The sequence below is a fragment of the Macrosteles quadrilineatus genome, unplaced genomic scaffold (assembly GCF_028750875.1).
Source record: "Macrosteles quadrilineatus isolate MER2022 unplaced genomic scaffold, UCM_ALF_1.0 Scaffold_9__3_contigs__length_116548681, whole genome shotgun sequence".
In the NCBI taxonomy this organism is placed as follows: domain Eukaryota; kingdom Metazoa; phylum Arthropoda; class Insecta; order Hemiptera; family Cicadellidae; genus Macrosteles; species Macrosteles quadrilineatus.
Window position 1 is genome coordinate 93,086,426 of NW_026542602.1, and position 24,825 is coordinate 93,111,250.

The window sequence follows — 24,825 nt, forward strand, 5'->3', positions numbered from 1 at the left end:
ATTGTGTTCTTCGAGTGTAAAATGTTTGACGAAGTGGATCATTTTAACGCATAATGGATATAAGGTGGTTGTTGTTGTGTCGCCGTTTGTTCTAAATCAGCTTAGAAGGTGTGTCCTTTGAACTCACCATTCCCGATTATCAAGGCATTCGCAATTTCTCTGGGCATTATTTCAAATATCCTAATGAATGTATGAATACTTGAAACCTGTGTCATTTCTTTATTCTTATTTGAAATGTAAACATATGTATAGTAATAGGTTTTGTCTTGTACCAGAAGCCCGCTGCTTCAATCCAGAGAAAAGTGTGAATCTTTTTGATAGCTCTCAACTGAATCCAGCTGACCTCAATTGTTAGACATTTAATAAATGTCTCTGACTTGAACAACAGCTTAAACCAGTTTGTAACATCCTGCCATTCACATTTAGACCTTTAAAATTCTCACACAAAGTGCGTTACTGTCTAGTGTCTAGAGGAGGCTGATTTAGTCGCTGTAAGTTCGTCAAAGACAAGTAACACAATCAGCTGTTCAGTGTCCAGATTCGCCAGCCGCGGAGTCTGTGTGAAGGTCACGCTCCAGATCTGGCCAGTGGCTAGCCATGACCTTGTGGGAAAAGATTGCGAAATGAGAAAAAGTCATGAAAAACACCTTGTAACGGGAATATTGAATGAGGAAAGTGTAGTGTATGTGTGCTAGGCGTTGCTGAGGCATTTCCCTTCCTGCAGTGCTGATCATAAACAAAATTCGACCAGGCTGAAGAGAACATAGTCCTAGAATAGCCCAGTCCTAGTTCAGGTTCGGTCCAGTGGCGAAACCAAAACAACAACAATATGGCAGCGATGGATAAGACTAGGACTAGACATGGTTGACAACCTTTGCTAAAAGTAGTAGATGTTTTGTCACCTACCAACTCGACAATGTCGATACATATTCAAAATTAGCAACGTAGGCTACATGAGAATACGTCTTAAATAATATGCTGGACGTGGTACAGACAGCTCTGCTTTGATTTGCATAGAAGATTACTTATTAGAGATTCAGATTATTAACTTACACCTAGGAATAAACAGTGCCCTGCCTTCATTCTGTGCTTCTACATGTATAGCACTAGGCTTACTGTTCAGATTCCTATCTCCTCTTGGATTTATAATTAGCTTTTTAGTATGACATAATTGAGTTCTCTGTTGCAGAGAAAGTTCTCATGCACATTATGGAAGCCCTGAAACCGAATTACATGGTTAAGTTTCTGCTTCAACACATTTTAAGGTGTTACTCCGCTATATTCTGTCGAAAAATTTAGTATACATAAACCCGTCAAAGTTGTGAATGGAGTTTTGTTTTGGAGCTTTGTTTCGGAGGAAATTTTCTTTATGCCTTGAGCCTTTCTTTTCTATGGTTCGCGATTGTACAAATCTGATCCCCAAAACATAATTAATTGGATTCATACTATAGCAAAGTATTAATTGAAAAAGTCGAATCAAATACACTATATCAGGGCCACCGCTGTAAAATATTTCTTAACAGAACCAACTGAAACTCTGTTTATAGCGCTTGTTTGTTGTGTGTTGCCAAATCTTTTGTCACTGAGGTATGTTATAGAAAGGGTGGTCTCAAAAGAAGTCTCGCCCAATTTAACGAACGAAACGCAAGCATAATCTTATCTGCAAATGCTGTCAGTACGTTATGTACTCTTGTAAGCGTAAGGAAATCGTGCACGACTTCGACTTATTGCAAAGGTTCAGTATCTGAGATCATCTCATCTACCCAAATTGATCTCTTCAGGTTATGTAACGCTAAAAGTAATTATTCCTTAAGGTAGGGAAAGTATTTAGGAAATCCGCATTACTTGTGTTACAGATGAAAAAGTATACAGTAGTTCCGTTTCTGAAACCAGTTTTAAATCACTGCACAGGAGGCATTATCGGTTATCAGTACATTATCTGCAAAAGTAATCAGCACAGTGATTTACACATCAGACCAAACGATCACCATTTATCAATACGAATTCCACTAGAGAGCCTATAATTTTCATCGCCAAAAGAAACGTCAAATCCTCCCAAAGGCTTGTGAAGTTACAAAAAATTAATGGCGAGGATGAGAATGCCATAGAGCAGCAGCAGGTGGTCATTATATAGCTATAGAGGGAGGAAGGCGACGTGGGGAGAGGTCAGTCATCTTCTGTGTAGGGTGTTGTGCAAGTGTTAGAGGTTGTAGAAGAAATGCAAACTGGGGGTAAAAGTGACTGGGTCATTCCAGGGGTGAGTTTTTTTATTATTTTGTGTTTATTCTACAACTACAATCATCGGACCTTTTCCGTTCATTCACTAGGCACCATTAGTTTTTAGAGGAATAGACTATTAGCAATAGAAGTGGCACTGTGGCAGTGAATTAAACTTTGGTAAGGTTAGGTTAGGTTAGTATAGAGTTAGAAAACCCTAACCTAACCTAACCACATTCCCCTTAGTGGTGGTGAATTCCCGATAACCATAATAAGTTAAGAGCTAAATGATTTTGATGAGATTACAATTTCGTAATATATATCGTTCACTTATGGTCATGATTTGAGTTCTGTGTTCTACATATTTCACAGCTGAAGGGGTCAGGGGGAAAACAAACATATTCACAAAAAATCAAAATTGAGATAAGTATGCGTTAAGAATAAACAGTAGCTGTATTTTCACTTCGTGCATTCAGTTAAGGGAATAACGCTCAAAGTACACAGAAAACAAAAAAAAAAAAATGTAGCCCCGATGAATAACGCATGAAGTCACTAGGGTCAGAGGAAACCTATCAAAGCCCAAGCCCGTATACATACGAGTGGGAAACGGAAGCCTGGCGAGCTCTGGCCCTAATCCGGGGTCGAACCCTTTTACGCTTCATTAGGCTTCAGTTCGCACACCAACTAGCTTTCCCCCCAAGAATACCTCTCTCCCCAAAAAGTACCTGACCCGTGGGTAAGAGAGGAGGATGACTTTGATGCCCGTGGGGGGGGGAGGGTGCAAAGGGCAATGGCTTTGGGGAGGAAACACTTCCGTTACTGAGAGGGCAACTGATGGGATAGTGACCTTCCTAGAATTGAATTCTTATTTTTGAGATATTAGGTTAAACAAAATGTATTGCAGCCAATTCTTTGAATCACTAGAGTAATAGCGTAAAGACGATTCAGGAAATGAGCTAGCTATTTCCGTCCAGGGCTACAGATATACATATATATATGTATATCTATGATGTATATCTATAGCCCTGATTTCCGTCTTAAACTTAAGGGTGTTTGGTCAAAAATTTGATGTCTTATTTTTTGTTATTGTTCAATTGTACTAAAAATTAGAGATACAAATATATAAGAAAAAATTATTTATTTTGAATATTAAGCGAGATATGGAGCTTGAAAGTAGTAAATTTTTAATCTTTGGTACCAGTTCACAGGGAGAATGGGTAATGCGATTCTCACCAAAATTTGCATTCAGGTGTGGAAAAATAAGATAATAATCACTAGCTATTTAAAATTAAAAAATTTAAAAAAAAATTATTTTTTATTTTTTATAAATTTTTTAAAAAATTAAAATTTTTTTTTTTTAAATTTAAAAATAGCTCTTTGTTTTTGGGAAAAATGTATCTGTATGTTGGAATAAAAAAAAATGTGATATGTTAACTCGTTTGGGCTGTGAATTCGTACCTTTGATGCCTTGCGCTGTCGGAGCACTACTCGTTGAGAGTGTGTACACTAACACCGGGGCTTTAGAATACAACGATAAACGTATTCTTTCAATGTTAAAGGATGTTAATAATTACGTGATGTTAAAGTATTCTAAAGCCCCGGTGTTAGTGTACAAACTCTCAACGAGTAGTGCTCCGACAGCGCAAGGCATCAAAGGTACGAATTCACAGCCCAAACGAGTTAACATATCACATTTTTTTTAATTCCAACATACAGATACATTTTTCCCAAAAACAAAGAGCTATTTTTAAATTTTTTTAAAAAATTTTTAAAATTTTTAAAAAAATTTATAAAAAATAAAAAATAAATTTTTTTTAAAATTTTTTAATTTTAAATAGCTAGTGATTATTATCTTATTTTTCCACACCTGAATGCAAATTTTGGTGAGAATCACATTACCCATTCTCCCTGTGAACTGGTACCAAAGATTAAAAATTTACTACTTTCAAGCTCCATATCTCGCTTAATATTCAAAATAAAACATTTTTTCTTATATATTTATATCTCTAATTTTTAGTACAATTAAACAATAACAAAAAATCAGACATGAAAATTTGCGACCAAACACCCTTAAGCATGAGTAATATATGAACGGCTCAGGAAATTGCCAAATAGTTTCTAATACATAGTTTTTTCTAGCCTTTATATTTTCTGCTCCCTTAGTGCACTGTTTTATTTTACAATAAAAACCAAAAACTTAGCTGTGTTTTTTTGGGAATTTTTTATCAGTTCATTATTATTGCATATTTGTTATTGTGAATTTTGTTTTATATAATTTATTATCTATTTAGTCAATCAAATCATAGACAAAACGAATTAAATAGAACAATAAATAGTTTTATATACCTTGTTGAGCTCACGATTAAAGTATCTTTAATTTTGACCGCATTTAAATAATGATGATTAAATTTAAAACAATAACGTAGGCCTAGTAACTAGTGTTGCATATACAACATTCGGTTGTGAATTTTCTTGTGCTTTGCCTTTGAAACAAAAATTAGTTATACAGGGTGTCCCAGAACTCCCTACCAATATTTTAGGACGTTGCTCCTGGGTAAGAAACATACCTAAATATCATATTTAAACTGTCCGGAAGTCCTTAGTTACTCACATAGCCGCCATTTTGTTTTTTCCAGTTATTAATTTTTTTCTAAAGAATGGTTAAACATACGAAATGGAAACTTTGCACAAACATTAATGACAACTAGACAAAGCTACAAAAAAATTATGAAGATTTTTCAAATTCATAAAACTAAATGGCGACCATTTAAATAGCTGGTTGTTTCTTAAATAGCTCAAAAACCGTTGATTTTATAAACATTTTAAATGGCCGCCATTTTGTTTTATGAATTTGAAAAATCGTCATAATTTTTTTGTAGCTTTGTCTAGTTGTCATTAATGTTTGTGCAAAGTTTCCATTTCGTATGTTTAACCATTCTTTAGAAAAAAATTAATAACCGAAAAAACAAAATGGCGGCTGTGTGAGTAACTAAGGACTTCCGGACAATTTAAATATGATATTTAGGTATGTTTCTTACCCAGGAGCAATGCCCTAAAATATTGGTAGAGAGTTCCGGGACACCCTGTATATGAGCGGTCTCTGGAAGATCACGCGGGTTTGGATGAATAGTTTAATGATGCCTATTGATTTGTTTCTATTGTTTCAGTACAAATTGATCAGTTTGTTAAGCGAATTTCCTATTCAAAGTTATAGGATATTAGCTATTACCTGAGATCTCGTTGTAAGACCCCCAGGACCGATTTACTTTTTCGTTTTGAAGGGTCATAACAGCCAAAAACACCACCCGTCCACATTTTAGCGAATTTCCCTATAGGGAAGTAGCTATTACCGTAGGTGGCACGGTAAGACCTAGACCCGGGACTGATTTACTTTTTCATTTTGATGTCCCCAGAGGTAAGCGGAAATTAGCTTAGTCTGCAGGTTTACTGCGTCGGGAGTAGGTTAATTTATTATGAGATTGAATTTGTCTGTTGAAATGACATATTATGGAAGTACGTTGTTCATACAATTAAAATTTTTATAGTATTACATTTCATATCATTCGTTAGGTAGTGTTAATTTCCCCCATTCTATGTAATTTTAATATTTAATTCCCTTATTAAATGTTCCCTACACTTAATTTGTCCTCACATATTTGTAATTTGTAAATAAACCTAATGTTGACAAATATTCTTTTCAAGCCAGCACAACACCAACTCCCAAATATAAGTACCCCCATAATTATTTTAAGAACCCCTGAACATCTTAGTAATAATCCTACAGTATATTAATTACTAGCAGAGTACCCGTCCTTCTTTCGGGGCTGGCGTATAAGTATGAAATGCTTATTGCAGTTATACTCGTAAATAATATACTATTTCGTCAATTTGGTAAATTCCGAATAGGTAGACTTAAATATAATAACAGTTAAAGCAAAGTTGGAGAGGTTAAATTATAATTATTTTTTTACATTTTAAATTGACATGCTTGCTTTAATATTACGGTTTAAACTTCCGCGAGGGCCACTACATTTCCTAATCATGTACTTATCACTGCTTACGCTTTTTCGAAACTGACCAAAGTATACATTTCATTATCTAAATCATCGTATAACATCATAGTAGCCACTAGTAATCTCTCCCGTAAACTTATGTTACGCACCAACCGTGTGTATTGTACGCAGTCTAGGAAACCACTCACGGCAGCTGCGTTTTGGGACCTGGACAAAAGCCTAATCTATTAAGCTATGGTTCCACAGGATGCGGAATCTCCGCCGTGCGGTGCGGTTTTTTCCGCTGCGGAATTACAACGACACTAGTTTAATGGAATTCCCATGTGTGCGGTTCCACTGACGTGCGTTTCCGCATCCCGAATTTTCGGTTCCGCATGGCGGACAAATCATACTGGTCTGAGAGCAGTGTCAGTGCGGATTCCGCCAGCGGAGAAGAGCCATCAATTAATTATTGTGACCGATCCTATTAATTATTGTGATAATTTAGTTTCCTAACATTATTTAAATAACCTTATTCTTTTTAGGGCTTGTATTTTTTATTCGTGTATCAATAAAACTGCAATTTAAGTTCAAATTGTTATTTTATTAATGTTTACCATCATTATCCTCATAAAAATCAATAAGGTGATTTTTAAGAACTATGTCTAACATCAGTTGACAATAAAAGTAACCACAATTAAAAATAAAGTCTGAATATTACCTAATAGCCTATTATTTTATAGTATTTATGGTAAATATTTGTGTTCCATACTCGTTGCTAGTTTGGACAAAAACTGAATTTCCGCAACGTTATTTCCGCAGTCAGCGGAACCACCCCTCCAGATTACGCACCGCACGGCGGAAGTTCCGCAGTCTGTGGAACCATAGCGTTTCCCATTTCGTTCGATGTTTGGATTTAACTTAACCTAAACAAATGTTTGAAAGACTAACTATTTATATGATTTGTTGGGAAAATATGTGTAACACGAGTTCAAACTACCTCTGCCGCACTCGATAAACTTTCAACACTCGCCCACGGAACGTGCGTAAACATTTCTCTCGTGTGCAGCAATGCACCACTTCGCCCACTAGTTACACAAATAACTATTGGAATAATAATCAGTCTATTTATAAATGGGTAAAATTATCTATGATCATGCGAAATTTCAACCCAATTCGAGTCTTTTCTTGATTGAGTCCCAAACAAAGAACGAACACACACTTACAGCTTTATAATATTAGTACGGTATATAATGATGTTTCGATTGCCAATATACTAATGCTGCCCAGGTTCTTTAATAAAGCCCTATAACAAGTACATTTGGATTTTTTAGCTAGAAGCAGTTAAGGTGTGGTGGAATATCTTTGAAGATGAACCTATTTGGCAGTAGTGTGATCATGTGTTCAGACCTGTCAAATTTTGAGGTTAAATAAAAACAAACAACGTGACATAATAATTCTTGGAATTGACAATAGTTAAATATACTTTAAACTTACTCTAGCCTACTTTTATATAACTACTTGGCAATATATAGAATATTTACTGTGAAATAGAGACGTGATTCCTAACTCCAAATCAGCTAATGAATAAGTTGATACTTAATTATTTTCTCTAAATTATAGGTGATGGTTGCTTTGATAATAGTTTATTATATGAGTTAGTATTAAAGTATTGAATCTTCTTGCATAAGTTAATTAATTTCGATCATTATATTAATAGAATAATATGGTTGCTGTGACTGGGATACACATAAAATAACTGTTGGGACATACAGTAATGGTGATTTACGTTTAGTTTTGAAATATCTTAACATCTAAATAGAATTGCCTTTTGGGTCATGTTAGAGATCAGAATTAAATACTCTTGAGATGACGAGATGAACCTTTATAGACTCGCGTTTTGACCCATTTAAATTATAATTAACAGTTAATTGTATTGCTGATAATTTATCAATGCAATCACTAATCAAATAAGTTCACCTCATACAAACAGGATAACATTATACGATAGGCAAAGGAAGCAAGATTCGAGTTTGGTTTATAAAATGCAGTAGCCTAAAAACAGATTTTTTTCTTATAAACTAAATAATGAAATATACTAAATCATTTCATTTGATCTTAAATGGCAATCCTTTCGTAAGTAATACAACCGGGCCTCTAAATGCTTAATTATTGATTGCCAACATGCCAGTTTGTTTGTTTTGATTTAACCTCAAAATTTGACACATAAAACACATGATCGCACTACAGCTAAATAGGTTCATCTTCAAAGATATTCCACCACACCTTAACTGCTTCTAGCTAAAAAAATCCAACTGTAGGTAAGAATATTTTTGTATATATACGCCTCACAGGCTAGACATATGTTCGAAAAAAATGTTCGATAATTTTAGCATTAGTATTGACTGTCAAACGCCGATACTTTCTTGGAAGCTCTGTTTTCTGTTTAGAAACTACTTTGCATCTACTTGTAGTGCATACAACACACGGCCACGCTCTCGTGTTGTTCTCCTCTCGCCACAGCTCACATTCACTTCACTCTCCTCACCCTCTCTCTCCTTCTCCCACCCCTCTTTACTCGACCACCCCTTTCTCCCAGCAAAATACCCGGTATAGTACTGTTGGGGAGAATAGGATTATGTCAGGTAGTCTTCTCCACTCGCCTCGACACTCTAATGACCCCTTAATTTACGAGTTCGATAAGCCGGGTCGCCAGCGCCCCTACACTCACATACGAGTACATGTCTGCTCCCGTCTCCCTAGAAATAGTACATATTTTGTTTCATTACTATTACTTTTTCTCCTATACTTAGTGTAGGCCTTTGTTGTTAAAGTATTGTTTTCGTCAAATTTTTGAAGTTTGAGTTTTGGGTGGATGTATTCTTTTTATGTCACCGACACAGAAATTTATACAAGACTCATCTCGGCTTAGACTATAATACGTACAACAAAAACCTCAATTCTACGCAATGTACAGACAAAACAGTATCCTTGTAGTGTATATTGTATTATAGTTGCTGGTTAGACGGCTCGTGGGAATGACCAGAGGTTCGCTCCTGGAAACCCTTCGGTTCAGCGACGACTGTAGAGCATGGAGATGCGTGAAATAGAAGATTACCTGGTCAAAGTAGGGCTGAGGCTGGTCGGTCACTGCTTACGTCATGACTGGGTCGTTGACAGCTAGGAGCCGTCACGTCTGTACTACGCACGACCAAATCATTACCTTCCGTTCGTCTGATGTGTAAACTGCTGTGGCACTTCCTACTGTGTAATAATACAACACGACAACTGCACTAACAATTACTGACACTGACACTAGGAAAACGTTTATCCTTTACTTTGTCCACTGTGACACAATCTTTGTGTCACTTTTTGACGTAATCTATTCCGACATTGTCGGTCACCGATGTAGTATTCAAACAATTATAAGCAAGTGTGCAGCAGCATTGATTTTAAATAGCTCAAGTGCACGTCATCCTTTTGTAAAAATCTGATTTGGTGTTTCACGGAAGGTTGTGCGCTGATGTTGAATAAACGATTTCCCCTTCGTTTGGGTAATTTTTTTCATGCTTCAGAGGTATATTTTATTTTTATGTTTAAAAGTTAGTGAAATAGCAATACTAGTAAATAAACACCAAACAACAAAAACATAACTAGTTTTCTTATGATGTTCCATATGAATGAAAAATCGCCATGGAGGGATTGTAAGTTTAATCTATGGTTGTAGACAATTTAATGTATGTTTGAGGTCTTCTCGTTTTACCTAATGTTATTATACTGCGAGTACTCTGGTATTTTAATCAAAGAATATATATATATATATGAATATATAACACTATTGATTGTTGTTGATTATATTTAATGGTAACGGGCATACTGTTGCATCTTCCAAAAATAGGAGATGCATATTTAGACAACATCAACGCACTACTCTTTCCCGCTTCAACACAAATGAAAACAAGGTTCATCTTCAAAGTTGTATTCGGAGTAACATAAAAGTTTAATTGGTTTGGATCACTTTGGATATATTTGACATTCTCCTCACTGCACCTTTCTCCCATCATTGAGACTTCGTGAAGTGAGCTCTTGAACTCTGTGATATTGTTTTACAATGTTAAGGCCCCGGAATGGTTTGCCTTACCTTCGAGGAATTTATTCACGCATTGATTCGTCTTAATTGTTACTTTTTATCCATTTATTGTGCTCATTTGACTATCAGTTAGTGACACAACTCATACTGTAGGTTTGTTTTAAAGCACGGGGATTGATGTTTTGTCTCGTACATGACTGATACAAACATCACTAGTTGTCTCAGACACGTCAAGTACAGCCACACCTAGAGACAAACACTTATGTCACCTTCCTTTGTCCTGGATCCGCTTCCTGGGATTTCAATGTTCAAATTAAGGACGCGCGCCCACATCTTTATCTCACGCAATCCATTCTCTTCCTTCCATTCATAACACTAGCGTAGTTAGCCTCAAGCTACGACTTTCTTAACATTGCATGGCTGTAGTTTATGAATGTAAAAATAAAATTTAAATAGTGAACTATTTTAGGTTGTTCCTTTATGTATAATGGCTGGATTCAGTCTCTTAGTTCTTTAGTGTCTTCGCCAGTTTATTTTCAATGGAGCAACAGAACTTCTAAAGAGGCCCAAAACCATTAACCCAAAATTGTAGATGTCAGGGCTCGAATCCACCGTTCTCACACCGGAAACCAACGCTAACCGGACTCCCAAATTGCTACATTATGCCGCTCCTTGTTGAAGTTACGCCATAACTAATAGTTTTTAAGTTCTTGCAGCAAAAAAGTAGTTCGTCCTTTGATATTATTTTAATATTTATAAATCATAAAAAATGCTAATGAGCCCAAAGTTTATGGAAGAATCGTCGACGGTAGGAAACACAGGATCGGAAATAGGAACAGACAACCGGTGAAAGGTGGAAGCATAATTTCTTGAGGAGCTGATGGTTACATTTGCTGCGGCAAACCCGAGGGTTTATGATTGTTGCGTTGGCATTACGTCACCGCGCGTTTCAGGTGATTGACCAGCTGATAGGCCGGAAAAAGCCGCCGCTTATCGTCTTACGGTTTTTGGCGCGTGCGAATGTCAACTGTCAATAGCTATTTTGTGTGCGGTACTGTATTAAAAGGGCAAAGTACATCATTGCCGCTAGCTGAGTGCGACCATACATTTTGAGAGTGGCAATAATTGTTTGTGCTCGTAATATAGGCTACACAAGATTTTTCCTACCACCACTATCTTTATACTGAAAAAATGTTTGCTTGTATATAAAATGTCTTTTTAAACGTTGTTTGTTTTTTAGGTTATGTTATTACCTGCTTGTTAATGTACACGATCCGCTGAAATCAGCTGATTAGCGTAAATGAGCTGTTTTGCGTACTGTTTGCAGGTGTAGCAATATGATCATTTCCATGCAGTGGTAGGAAAAATATGTTGGGAATCGTGACAGATTAAGTAGGTAGTAACAAATTGTTGCCTCAGAATATTTTGTTACCAATACAAGACTATGTTACAACCAGAAAGAGTAAATACAAAACAATATACCAAAAAAGCACAATGTTAACTATAATTTTCTATACTTTCAACTTGCACATTCATTCTTTAGTCACAAGTCAATCATCAACATGATGTAGTATCTCAGGTACCGGTACTACCATTGGCTTTTATAGCATACAAATAGACATCCTCTGGGTCACCTAAAAGGATCAGCTATAGCCAATGATAAAAAAAATGAATATAGCTGAATAAGCAATTCCTAGTGTCCTATTGATAATTTTTGTTAAATGAGACATGAACGATGTCATAGTGTACAATAAGTACTGTAGTACTCAATTAATTACTCTCAATAATTTGTATAGGTTGAAAAGTCTGTAGGGTGCTAAAAAAGAATATGTCCAAACGTTTAAACAACTTTAACGTGTGTTCGTTTTATTTTCTGAAAGCTGCTACAGTTGTATGCAAATTAGATGGTTATTTCTATCAATAATCAAAGGTGTCAGGTACCACCCTTCAGACACTCCTTCCTCATCCAAAACTTTTATTTATCGTACCTCCAACGCCAATCTCCTAAAAGAAAATTTTTTGAACTCTTAAGTCATCCGACATCCATCAGAGGATTATTATATTGCTGCATTTACTAAAAAAACTTCTATTTCCTTGCAGAAGATGGGTTGTGGAGTGAAGTGTGTGGACAATCTCCTGACCCGGAGTTTCTACAAGCTCGGAGTCCAGATCGGCCACACTCCCGGCTACTTCCTCATCATCCCCGTGCTGTTGACACTCCTATGTGTCACCGGTTACCACCAGATACATTACCAGATGGACCCCGAGTATCTGTTCAGTCCACAACAAGGTCCAGGCAAGACGGAGAGAGCCATAGTCGAGACATACTTTAAAATGAACTACACCAGTCGATTCAATCCAACCCGAATCACCAGGCCAGGTAAGGGTTGAGAGTGTTTAAATAGTTGATAGAGATTCTATGGGAATTGGTTATGTTGTCAAAGAGGTCACTAAAGTTACATGTAAATAAGTGTTGTGTGTTTTGAAAAATTGGATATTGAGAAAATTATGAGAAGGAAATAAGTTAACTTTTTGATTAGAATCATACATTTTAGTGCTGTTTTACAAGTGAAATAAAACTTTCTTAAACATTTCTTGAGACCATTTACACGCATACAGTAAACCACCTCTCAACCGGACTCCTTTGGGACCGAGGCCAGTCCGGATAGAAGTTTTTCAAGTTAAATCGACATCCCCTAATTGCCACAGGAATCACTTGAAAACTAACCCAAATATTTTACTTAAATTTGGGAGAGCCTTAGACATGTGATCAGTGGTCTCAAATCTTTACCCAGAGAAAATTCATTTCAGTACCGGACACTTCCTGCCGATCCAGTCCAGTTAAACAAATGTGTTGATAGGTAGTCACTTCTGCTGAGTGCTGAGTGTAGTCCGGTCAAACCAATCTATACATTGTCTTGTACATATTCATATTGACATTACAAGTGTAAATGTATTGATAGTGTAAAAATATGTCTTTTATTTTATGAAAATTAAGTTGAAATGTGTATTACTTTTAATAACGGCAAGTGAGACCTGATAGGCAACAGGCAACTATCAACTCTTTGGAGAGGTATATTGATTTTCATAACAATCTAATGAAATTAAATGGAAAACCCAGGATACAAACATATCTAGGCCATAAGAAGAATGTATTGTTATTTTAACGAATGCTATGAACAATGATAGATACAAACACTGAGTTATGTATGTGATGAAACAAGCATTTATCATTAGTAAAGAGTAAAGACTATGATTAGGTAAAAGAGAAATAAACTTCTTCTATTGATTTTAATTTTCTTACTCTTAATGTGTTCTTTTACTTCCATTATTTTCCCCAGCACTTTATCTCTAAAAATATACATCTAACATAAGCAATGCCAATGGCGTAAAACTAACAGAATCTTTCATTCTAGGTCGGTTTGGAAGAGTAATTGTGATACCAAAGCACGGCAGCAACATGTTGTCAGTAGAAGTGTGGAAGGAACTGCGAGTATTAGACGGAATCATCAAGAACGCCACCATAGTGTTTGGTGAAGAGCAACGAAGCTATACATACGAGGACATCTGCGCTCGATGGGTGGACCACTGCTTCGAGAACGACATTCTCAATCTTGACCACATCATGGAGGAGGTAGGAGAGAATATGACTGATTTTATCAATATTAGAAATAAATCCATTAATCTTTGCTGATGTGCTGATGAGCATAGCAAAGATATCTCTAGAGCAAGGAATGATTTCAGCTGTAAAGAGCCATGAATAAAGTTTGCTTAACATAAAAACGTCACTAGTTTGATTCTGAGAAACGTAAGTAGTTTTCTTAATGGTTTGAAACCAGATATAGCTGTCCATGATCATGGAGGCTTTAAAATGGTCCTGGTTACGAAACAGCTGGTCTCAGTCTGTAACAAAGCTACACAGGTTTTCTCACTCCATTCTACACTTATTCATATTTAACTAAAAATATGCAGTCAATTGTGCGCTACCTACGATTTCTGTCTTAAAAAATTGTAGATATTACTATACTTGTGTGGAATTTATTTAAGGACTATAAAAAGGTGTGTTATCACCATTGATTTTCATAAAGCATTGTTCCACAGGTAGTCAACAAAACGCTGAACCTAACATTTCCAATAATGTTCAACCCAGTGACGTGGGACGCTCACACATTCCCAGTCTACTTCGGAGGTACGGTGGTGGACGATGACGGCATCATCATCAGCGTACCCTCGCTGCAGCTAGCCTACTTTGTCAATGCAGACACTAAGACACAGGATGCAAGGTACAGATCCTTGGTAGCAAACATCTCTTGATAACAAACACACAGAAGTTTACTTTTTTACAAAATATATTTTCATCAACTTTAATATTGAATATGATGCTAAAAACATGTTAACTAAATAATATTGTTTACGAATGAATGTATGTCCATGTCCTGTAGTATTTCTTTTAACTAATTCACGTACAGTATTATGGTAACTACTTCAATTTAATCATTTTTCATTTTTTATAAATAAAAACACATACTAATTGAACTAGAATCAGTCAATTTAGACGATTAAAACATGTTAGATCTGGACAGTTAACTTGAGAACTGGAGGAAAAGTGGTTTAGGGATTCAAACAGTTCAATGGTAACAGTATATAAGTTTATGATAAATATCATTCATTTTAAATGGAACAACATATGTATACAGAAGGTTATATGAGTAGTTTAATCATTGAGAGGATGAACCATTCCAGCCAGCTCAGGTTGTGCTGTTTATTCCCCCAAGTTTCCTGGGTCAAGGTTATTTGACACACTTAACTACAGTTAGCCTTCTGCCATTTCAGCAAGTTTCCATATCTGGACTTTATAATGCCGCCAAAACTTGAGATTGTTTTATGAAAAATTACTTTCTAGTATTTAGTCAAACTCATTTCATTTATTGTGTACACTAATTAATATCATTTATACGTGAACTAAGACAAATATGTCGCAAAAGGTATGAAAGCTGGATATACAATAATACATCTCAATAAAAAGACCTCTTGTGAAATCAATATTTTTTTTGTGTTTTACGCCATTGGAATTTAAATTTAAAAACATGTTTTATGGTAATGGTTGAACCTCTTCATATCTGAAGAGGTAATGAAATAATTAAACTCACTATCGTGTCATTAATTAATTGATAGAGGAATGCCATGGTATGGGTCCAGAAAAGATAACTATTAGAGTTCTATTATTAGCGAATTTCCCTATAGGGAAGTAGCTATTACCGTAGGTGGCACGGTAAGACCTAGACCCGGGACCGATTTACTTTTTCATTTTGATGTCCCCAGAGGCCAAAAACACCATTCGTTCAAATTTTTATATATGTATATATATATATATATATAGACTTATATATATATATATATACGTCCGTGAACGCGATAACTTGAGTAATTTTTGTCCGATTTTGATGAAATTTGGTTTAAAGGTGTAAAGCGGGATAAACTTGAATGAGTTCGCGAACCAGCACGATCGGACCATGGGAACGGGGCTTTACGGGGGGTTTTATGGGGTAAAAATTGGTTTTTCTCACTTTTGACCCTCAAAACACAAAATTTTCCGATTTCTCTTTAAGCCTTTTTAAAGAGCTTAAAAAAACAAATAATTTAGTATATAAAAGTATTTTTGTTCGATTGTTAGTAACGGAGAAAATTTAAAAAATTGTAAATTTAAAATTCCCATGTTATTCTTATGGAGAATATTGTCAAATGTTGTAGTTTGCTTGTTTATGGATATATTTTGATTAAACTTGGCAAATTTATTTATTTTGTACTAAGCTATCAATATTTTACTCAAAAACACACTTTATTAGTTTCCTTGTAGCAGCAAACCTAGGTACTCGTTAAACCTAATGTTATTAAAATATATTTAACTGAAAATCAATTCAGACAAATGGAAATTCGCTTAGTCGGCAGGTTTGCTGCTGCGGGGGTATTTTTTTTATTTAATCATCAGGATTATTTTAAAACTGTAACTATATTTATTGAAAATTATGCTGTTTAAGGTTATCCAGGGAAAATATTTTGATTATTTCATAAGTAAAGTAGTAATAGTAAAAATTAACCCTTCAGATACACTCTTGATAAAAAATTATGTTTTAATCGTAACTTGGTATTAATTACAATTTTTTTTGTCGGATCAAATGGATTGTAGTTTGTTATCATTAAAATATATTGCATTTTTATTTTTACAATATAATGTAAATTGTATTAGATTTTTGTTTTTTCCCCTTGCTGACATATACAAGTCACATCGCCAAGCCATAAGTGACTGTGACAGGGGAATGTTGACCCAGCTATCAACCATTGAATTACCAAAAACTAAAATAAATGTATGTTTAAAATGAAAACCAAGTGGCTAGATATGAATTTTTTGAGCAATAGATTTCAGCTAGCTTATCTGAGAAAAGTATATTCCACCGGCTACTAGTAGATAAACAAAAATAAGATCACAAAACATAAAGTTGATATTTCGTACAAAATGTAGGACTTCTTTAGCGAGAAGATTTAAAGAGAGATTTCAGTTTAAATATAAACTGGAGTACAGTAAATGAGTAATTAAATCAATTTATGAGATTAGAACATAGAGAGAGTTTATAGCTCTTATCGTTGATATACAAGCAATTTTTATACTTATTGATATTTGTAAATAGAAAATGTGAATTATTTCATTTGTCTATGTTCAGAGGAGCAGTGTGGGAGGAAGCGTTCCTAGCGGCCGTAGGTAAAGCTGAGGACTCCGGAATGTTCAAGTACATCTCAACGGCTCGCTTTGCATCTCGAACTCTAGACATTGAACTGGAGAAAAACACTCAGGGAGTCGTTCCGTTCTTTGGCTCAACATTCGTCATCATGGCTGTGTTCAGGTGGGTCTTTGTTGTATGCTTAGTTATGTGGAATTACAGACATACATTTTGCTATAAGTCAGTTTATAGGTTATAAATATTGAGCTATATACTTTATGGATTTTTTACTTAAGCATAATTTGGAATAATGTGCAATGAGTCAGGATTCTAAGTGTAAAATATTAAGTAAGTAGGCATAGTTTGATGGCATTGTACCTCTGTACTCTATTTCCTATTTGTTAAGTTTATTTTGGTCAAATCCTCAACGCTGAACTGAATAAATAGCATGGATTTGATGTTTTATAATAAGCCAATTCAACTTTTAACCATACACTTCTAGTATTTTTAAGTACCGGTATGGATTTGATTTTGTTTTTTGAAAAAGCTTACGAGACACTACAACTACTGCAAATACAGGACATCCTGATACTTTTGTTTTTGTTTTCAAGAGGTTATCAGCCTCATTTAACCTTGCATTAGCCTGTCCACTGATTTCAGACCTGAGCATGTAAATTATCAAGCAAAGGGAGGGAGGGATGAGTCAGTACAAAAACGAACTATACTGATAAATATTAGAGGCTGAAACAGGGCGCGACCCATCACATCGCTGCCATGGATATTAGCCTTAACACACTACCTACCAATGTTTGGCCAACATTTGGTCAAAGTTAGCACTGTACATTCATCGATAAAAATACTTTTTGGAATAGTCGCTTTTCCTTGGTTTATTCTTGAGCTATTTAATGTAACCAATATGATAAATTCTTGTGACAAATCCTCCAAAGAATTGACACACAGTGAGAACAAAACTGACTCTAAACACTTTATGTTTTAGAGTACCGTACCTAAAATGAATATATATTATTTTACAGCATAAGATGAAATGATGCAATTATCTTTGTATCTTTGACTAATTAACCTAATTGACTGTGTTGTTGCAGTGTCCTGACATGTATGATGGTAGACTGGGTCCGGTCAAAGCCTCTGTTGGGGTTGCTGGGTAATGTGTCGGCTGCTATGGGCACAATCGCAGGCTTTGGTCTGGCTATGTACTGCGGCATTGACTTCATCGGTATCAACCTTGTATCTCCACTACTCATGTGCAGTGAGTAGAAGTTTTATATCAACTATCAGTGTGAATAGTTGTGTTTGATGTTTGGAATTGGGAAATGAAAATACCACACTATCATAGACATTTAGGGCGGAGTAGCTATTAAAAAACAACATGCTTGAGAAATCTCATGTAGATGTTAAATTGATATAGATGATCTTAAAAGAAAAAAATTACAGACATTACAAATTGGTTTCTTAAGGAACAGTTTACAATGTACAGTGCAGAGTATGTAAATTATTAGTAAACTATTCCTTTTACTTGATGAATTTTTATATGAAAATTTGTATCTACTGTAATAATAAATTTATTGATAAAGAAAATCTTGCAAAGGACTCATGTAAAATCCCAACATTATATAGTTCCCTGTAAATTACATATGCTTAGTCTCCACACGTAATTGCTTTATTTAAGAGTATTTATTTAATTAATTAAGTACCTTAGTTGTAGTTATTTTTCAGTTACTCTGATAAAACAATATTTTTCTAATGAACATTAAAATATGAAAAAAGTGTTAGTGTGTGTATTGCTGTCCTCACTACTGATTTTCATTTGGATGAGCTAAAACTCACTTAAACCACTCACTTATACCATAAGTATGTCTTTAAAGGTTGCAGGACTGTTTTTCAATATTAAAAAAAAGCCAGTTGAGTTCCGTGGTTGACCCAGATTCAAATTGTAGTAAGGATACAGTACGGACCAAATGAAGGGTTCAAACATACAATCAAGTGTGAAACAATCCAAGGTGACTCGTCAATAAGCAATTAGTCCAGAACAGCAGAATTGTCCTCTACCTGTACCTGGTGTTTGACCTGCATAGGTCTACTGCTCGGCTGTCATTGGTTGCAGATGAAGACTTAAAACTTATATAGATTAAACTAAGCACCCAAGAATACCAAATAATAACTGTATAACAATTTAACTGGTTGGAGTGAAATGATAGGTTCATAAAAGTATATTTTTCATTTGTCCGAGTATAAAGGCAAACATAAATCACAGATATGGATTTATTTGTTAGTATTAATAATATGAGGGATGTATGTAAATTAAGGTCTCCATCGAGCTCACGAGGCATCCTGAAGCAAGATAGTTAAAATATGAGACCAATAACTGATGTTTAATTTACTTCATCTTCTGCTGTTATTGCCGGTTCCCACCCTTATGGGGGCGATTAGTCTTGTCATAATGCTTGAAAATGTTTAGAAAGAAAACTTTTCCCTTCAAGTATAACTTGTGTTCTCTGATTAGCTTTCTGTAGGAAGAAATCCCATGTTGATTAATCTTTCTGTACGTCAAGGAAAGTGTTTTGGTGTAGAAATTGTACATTAGTGGTTTAGGGGGTCTGCAAAAGGTCAAACACAATTGCACAACAGGGCCGGCACCAGGTGATCACCATTTCTATTGAGACATTGATTGGGTTTTAGGATACTTCGTATGCTGATTGATTGACGTGTTTCAGACTTTCAGGGCTGACTATAGTGGGTTGACAGTTTTTTTAAATTTATGTTCTAACATGCTAATTACCTCTAACTTTGTTCACAGCTTTTGTTTGCTCGTTTGAAGTTTCAAACGAGATTGTTGAAATTTGATTAAATCTAATCAGAGTATGTGATTTATACTTGACGGAAGTGACCATTTTCTTTCAAAATGTTTTCAAATACTATGACAAGACTAATCCTCCCATAGAGGTGGGAACCGGTTTGAATATTAGAAGATAAAGTAAAGTAATGTTGTTGGTCTTAGTTTTTAACTAGGTATAACTAGCTTTTTGCAACAGGAGCACAATGGAGACTTTAAATAACAATCAACAATATATAAGTCACCATCACTGTTCCTAATGCTAATGCTATATAGCAGGTAGAGATAAATGCAAAGTATGTGCAAAGTAGATAAATTACACATTTGCGATGGTCGTTTGCTGCTAGGCAATGCTCTCCATCAGTACTGATGATCTTGTATTGCAGATATGTAATGCTGATGATGTTGTGTTACAGGCATAGGTATAGATGACACATTTGTGATGCTGGCTGCTTGGCGTCGCACACCAGTCACCATGTCTGTTCCTGAGAGGATGGGTCACACTATGTCAGACGCTGCAGTTTCCATTACCATCACAAGTGTCACTGACATGGTCAGCCTCTGGATAGGAATGCTTAGTCCTTTCCCCTCCATACAAATCTTCTGTCTCTACTCAAGTGAGTGAAAACATTTGATGAATTGTTCCTTCATAAAAAGTTTAAGTTGAAGTGGGCTTAAATGTTTCGGTATTTTGAAGGCAGCATTTTCAAACAAAGTGATATAAAGTCATGAGTATTTAAATTAATAGTGATTACCGGTACAAGAATATGAGCCAATGGTGTTTTTGTTACGAACTTTCTTGTTTTTATGAAATAGGTGTAAATACCTGCTTCATAGTAATCCTGGTTGTTGCTACAAAGTCATCTTCAGACGTCAGCGGATCCAGAGGGGGGGCAAAGGGGGCGACCACCCCCCTCCTCGGGCAAACATATATATATATATATGTAATACAGTAGTGCATACACATTGCGTAAAATAATTGACACACTAACTTTGGAGACAGAAATAGTATAAAACTGCCATTTTGGAGACATAGTTTACACGAATTTTTTGGGGGTTCCCCCAGAACCAGTGGTTTGCCCCCCATCCCCTTGTGACTGTTCTAGATCCGCCACTGCGTCAAATATGTCAAAAGGGTGATCACTTCATACGAAGGTCGTCGTTACACACACAGTACAACACACAAACATGAACACAGACATTAAAATTGTAAAAACGGTACATTTACAACAATTAAATGGGAACAAAAACGGTAACTGCAGTGAAGGAATGTGTGTCACGACCAGATGGATGCAAAGTCTAGACTTTGTGTATCAACTCTAGACTTCAGACATACACTTCAGATAGATGCTAAACTTTGCGTCTGAAGATGACTTTTAGAAAGTCTAAACTAGTTGCGACGCTAGCAACAACCAGGATTAAGTTACCTTGAAGCAGGTATTTTTACACCAGTATCATATATTCAACATAATCCAGAGGCCAACAAACAAATTTCTTGTTTTGGTTTCTGACACAAAGCTGTCAGTGGCTGAGTTTCCTTTGCAACATAGGAATTGAAACTCTTTTTCAAATTATCCATATAACCCTCACTCGATATACTAAAGCATTATAGCTTATTGTCATATTAACCGCATGGTTTGTGATTCTAATTGATGTTTTTGTCACAGGTTTTGCTGTAGGGTTCATCTTCCTATGGCACATCACCTTCTTTGCAGCCTGCATGGTTTTGGCTGGATACGCAGAACATGACAACAGACACTCTATTCTTTGTATCAAAGTCAAACCAGTCTCTCTGTCAGGTAAGTTATTTCTCGCTTACTAAAACGTTACTGAATTGTCCAAGACTACAATTTGTTTGTGATGTAATTCACAGTAAGAATTTAAGATAAAAAGCATAACTACATGTAGTGATCCAAAGGGACAAAGAAATGTTTATTTAGACAGAAAGTTAGGGCCAAGCAATTTTTTCTTTCCTGTATCAAGTGTGCAAAAAGGTTAAATATTTAATTGGAGGGTGGATTTGTTGTAAATCAGTAAGCCGTATGGGTTTATAAAATATGGAATGTGAAATAAGCACAGATTTTATACAAACAAAAATCATCAACACTTTTTTACAAGTTTCATAAATTTATTTTACAAAACTTAATCATTGGACGGAAAACATCATTAGATTTTTTTACATAAACAAAATAAATATTCTTTAAGCTACCTACCAATCCTGTTTGGTTACAAATATTTGCAGCCAAGCAATCTGTATCAATTGTTGTAAATGTAGTGAACAAAACGGTCATCAGTCTTCTTTTTATACGCAGAGATATTATGTTGCTGCCGGTATCTGATCTTAAATTAACATATAGATTTAATGGTCGCCATTTCATTGAAAAGTATTAAAAGTATTTATCTGGGTTGTGAAGGTTGTAATTTCCTGGAAAGGGCAATGTTCACTATATGGCTCAATGTCTCCACAGTCATATTACTGAGCCTCTTTCTACTTAAATTTCCCATAGTTGCACCTAGCCAAATCAATTTCAAACTGGTTTTACTATGTTTTATGTGAAAGTTTCACCAAAATGGTTTATTTCATTTCTTGAAGCAGTCACATTGTGCAAAGATCCTTTTTGAAGTACCCCATCCCTCTTAATTCGCGGGGCAATTCAAGATAACAGTTTGACGGTTGGCGAGCGTGACCCAGTCAACCAGGTGTGGTAACACTGAACTAGGCCCAGAACAGCTGATTAGGTGTGACAGTTCCGGCACGGCATTAGCCGCGCTGGCCCGCCACAATGGCGAAAGCAATGATATAATTCTTTATAATCTTGGATTGACTCATTGGCTCACACGTACATGTCTCTTGTCATGAGGTTCAGGAAAAAAGAGATTTTGAGATCAATATGATTGTACTAGAACGTTTGAAAGATTACAAAATATACTTTGTTGAGTAAGTACTAAACATAATTTTTACGGTATCTTGTTTACTAATCATAGTAGTACTAATCATCCTAACATAGTAGGTTGTCCTATATAAATACCGTATTTAAGTGGTTACCTATGTCTGCTGTTGACCAAGTTACCAAGTTTTCAATAATAAAACATACCTCTTCTAAAGACATTATTGAAGTAATAATTTATTAAAACTCTTAAGTCTGAATCATTAAAATGCAACATTTAACATTGATAATGGTACAAAACACAGCTTATGGTGATCTCTTAATAAGCACTTATAATTTAGTTTCATATCTATCTATATAAATAAAATTAGAGTTTTGTCTGTACATTGCTTAGAATAATGAACTTTTTGGTTATTTTTACATTTCATAGGTCAGAGAAACCGAATCAAACCTTATCTCAATTTCTGTCTGTCTGTCTGTCTGTCTGTCTGTCTGTCTATCTGTCATTCTCTTGGTAACGCTAAAATACGCACTTTATTACAACTACTCCTCAATAACTATAGCACTGTCCCGCCTGAAACTTATTTTCCAAATACTATACATATATGAGATGGTTTTAGACGTATTTCATCGAATATGAGACAGTTAGATATTTAACAGTAAACCCTTAAAAATCAAGTTTTTGTCGATTTTTGACGTGGAATTTCTGGAAGCCCATGTTAACCTTATGAGAAATGAAATTATTGAATCTTAACAGCTGTTTCAATTAAACAAGTTGGTTCTGTTCTGTGATGTTCAATAGCATTAAAGTTACAAGGATTACCAACAGGGTGCAGCACTAGCACTATTATTTCTTTTACATTTATGACAACAGCTAATTTGCAACCTGGAGGCGAGTGAGCGTAGCGAACGAGCTAACCTGAAGGCAAGTGAGCGTAGCGAACGAGCTAACCTGAAGGAAAGTGAGCGCAGCGAACGAGCTCCAACATACAGGTGAGTGAGCGTAGCGAACGAACTTCAACCAGGACGTGATTGAGCCATGCAAACGAGATCAGATAGTAAAAATAAAAGTAAGCCTACCGTTATAGGATCGACCGGCAGACACAGAGGTAATTTAACCTTTTATTGATTGTCATACCGATCCGGAACAACAAAAAACAACATAAAATGAAGCTATGTATAATAGTTTGGCCAGCATATCTTAAAATATGCAAACCAACTGCTGTTCGTTATATAAGAAGGTTTCAACTGAATATTATAAGATCCCCGTGCGTAGAACGGGTACACAGCTAGTCTCTTATATTAATACCTGAGGGCTGTTTTTTGTGAACAAAACTCCTCCGTTATTTCTGGGCCGATTTGAATGTTTGAGGTGTCAAATAATTCGTCTCAATTCGTAGTTTTGCATAAAGGTTTTATAATTTAAAAACTCTTACCCTTAAGGGCACGAGACACTCTCAAAGGTCGCATTTTCCCCATAAGAATTACATTAAAAACAAATTTAAAAACAAAAACAGCTGTATATAAAAAGAATCTCGCCAGCTTTTTGGGAGTAAATATTGATGTTTGTAATATTTAGGAGGTTATAGACAGATCGAAACAGTCAATCAGTTTTGATGAAAGAACAGACAATTTCTTGAGTTTAAAGGAGAAATATTGAAAACAGGAGGAGGAGACAATTAATAAGAAGTCTTATACATATGAAAAGAGTAGAGGAGAGGCCTGGTCTCACAGTTCCTGGTGATATCCGCACATCATATATACACAAACTTGGGGAGATGAGTCATTTTTGCCAGTTATGCTAAGCGACTTATTTTGGAAGTAAAAAAAAGAAGAATATACACATCATGTTGTCACAGTGTTAAAGTAAACCTACCTAAAGTCAGATCAAATAAATACATGCAAGAAATGTTTACTGGTAACAGCTTTAAGTCGGGAAACATTTGTAGAAAACACTAAAAAATAAGGCAGGGTCCAAAAAATGCTAAAATATTTTTACAAGAAAGAAGCGTTTATAATTTCAAAGCGCTATTAAATAGTGTGATTATTTCAGTTAGTTACATAAGCATTT

General features: G+C 35.4%; 1 protein-coding gene across 1 annotated transcript in view; it reads left to right on the top strand.

Moving 5' to 3' along the window:
- Positions 1-24,825, top strand: part of LOC129003134 (patched domain-containing protein 3-like) — a 69,830-nt gene that overhangs the window by 39,323 nt on the left and 5,682 nt on the right. The window contains exons 4-10 of the mRNA XM_054431377.1: positions 12,400-12,679; positions 13,716-13,933; positions 14,401-14,582; positions 17,019-17,198; positions 18,119-18,282; positions 20,283-20,483; positions 21,534-21,665. Coding sequence (XP_054287352.1) covers positions 12,403-12,679; positions 13,716-13,933; positions 14,401-14,582; positions 17,019-17,198; positions 18,119-18,282; positions 20,283-20,483; positions 21,534-21,665 — 1,354 coding nt within the window. The 5' untranslated portion in view covers positions 12,400-12,402. The remainder of the gene's footprint in view (positions 1-12,399; positions 12,680-13,715; positions 13,934-14,400; positions 14,583-17,018; positions 17,199-18,118; positions 18,283-20,282; positions 20,484-21,533; positions 21,666-24,825) is intronic.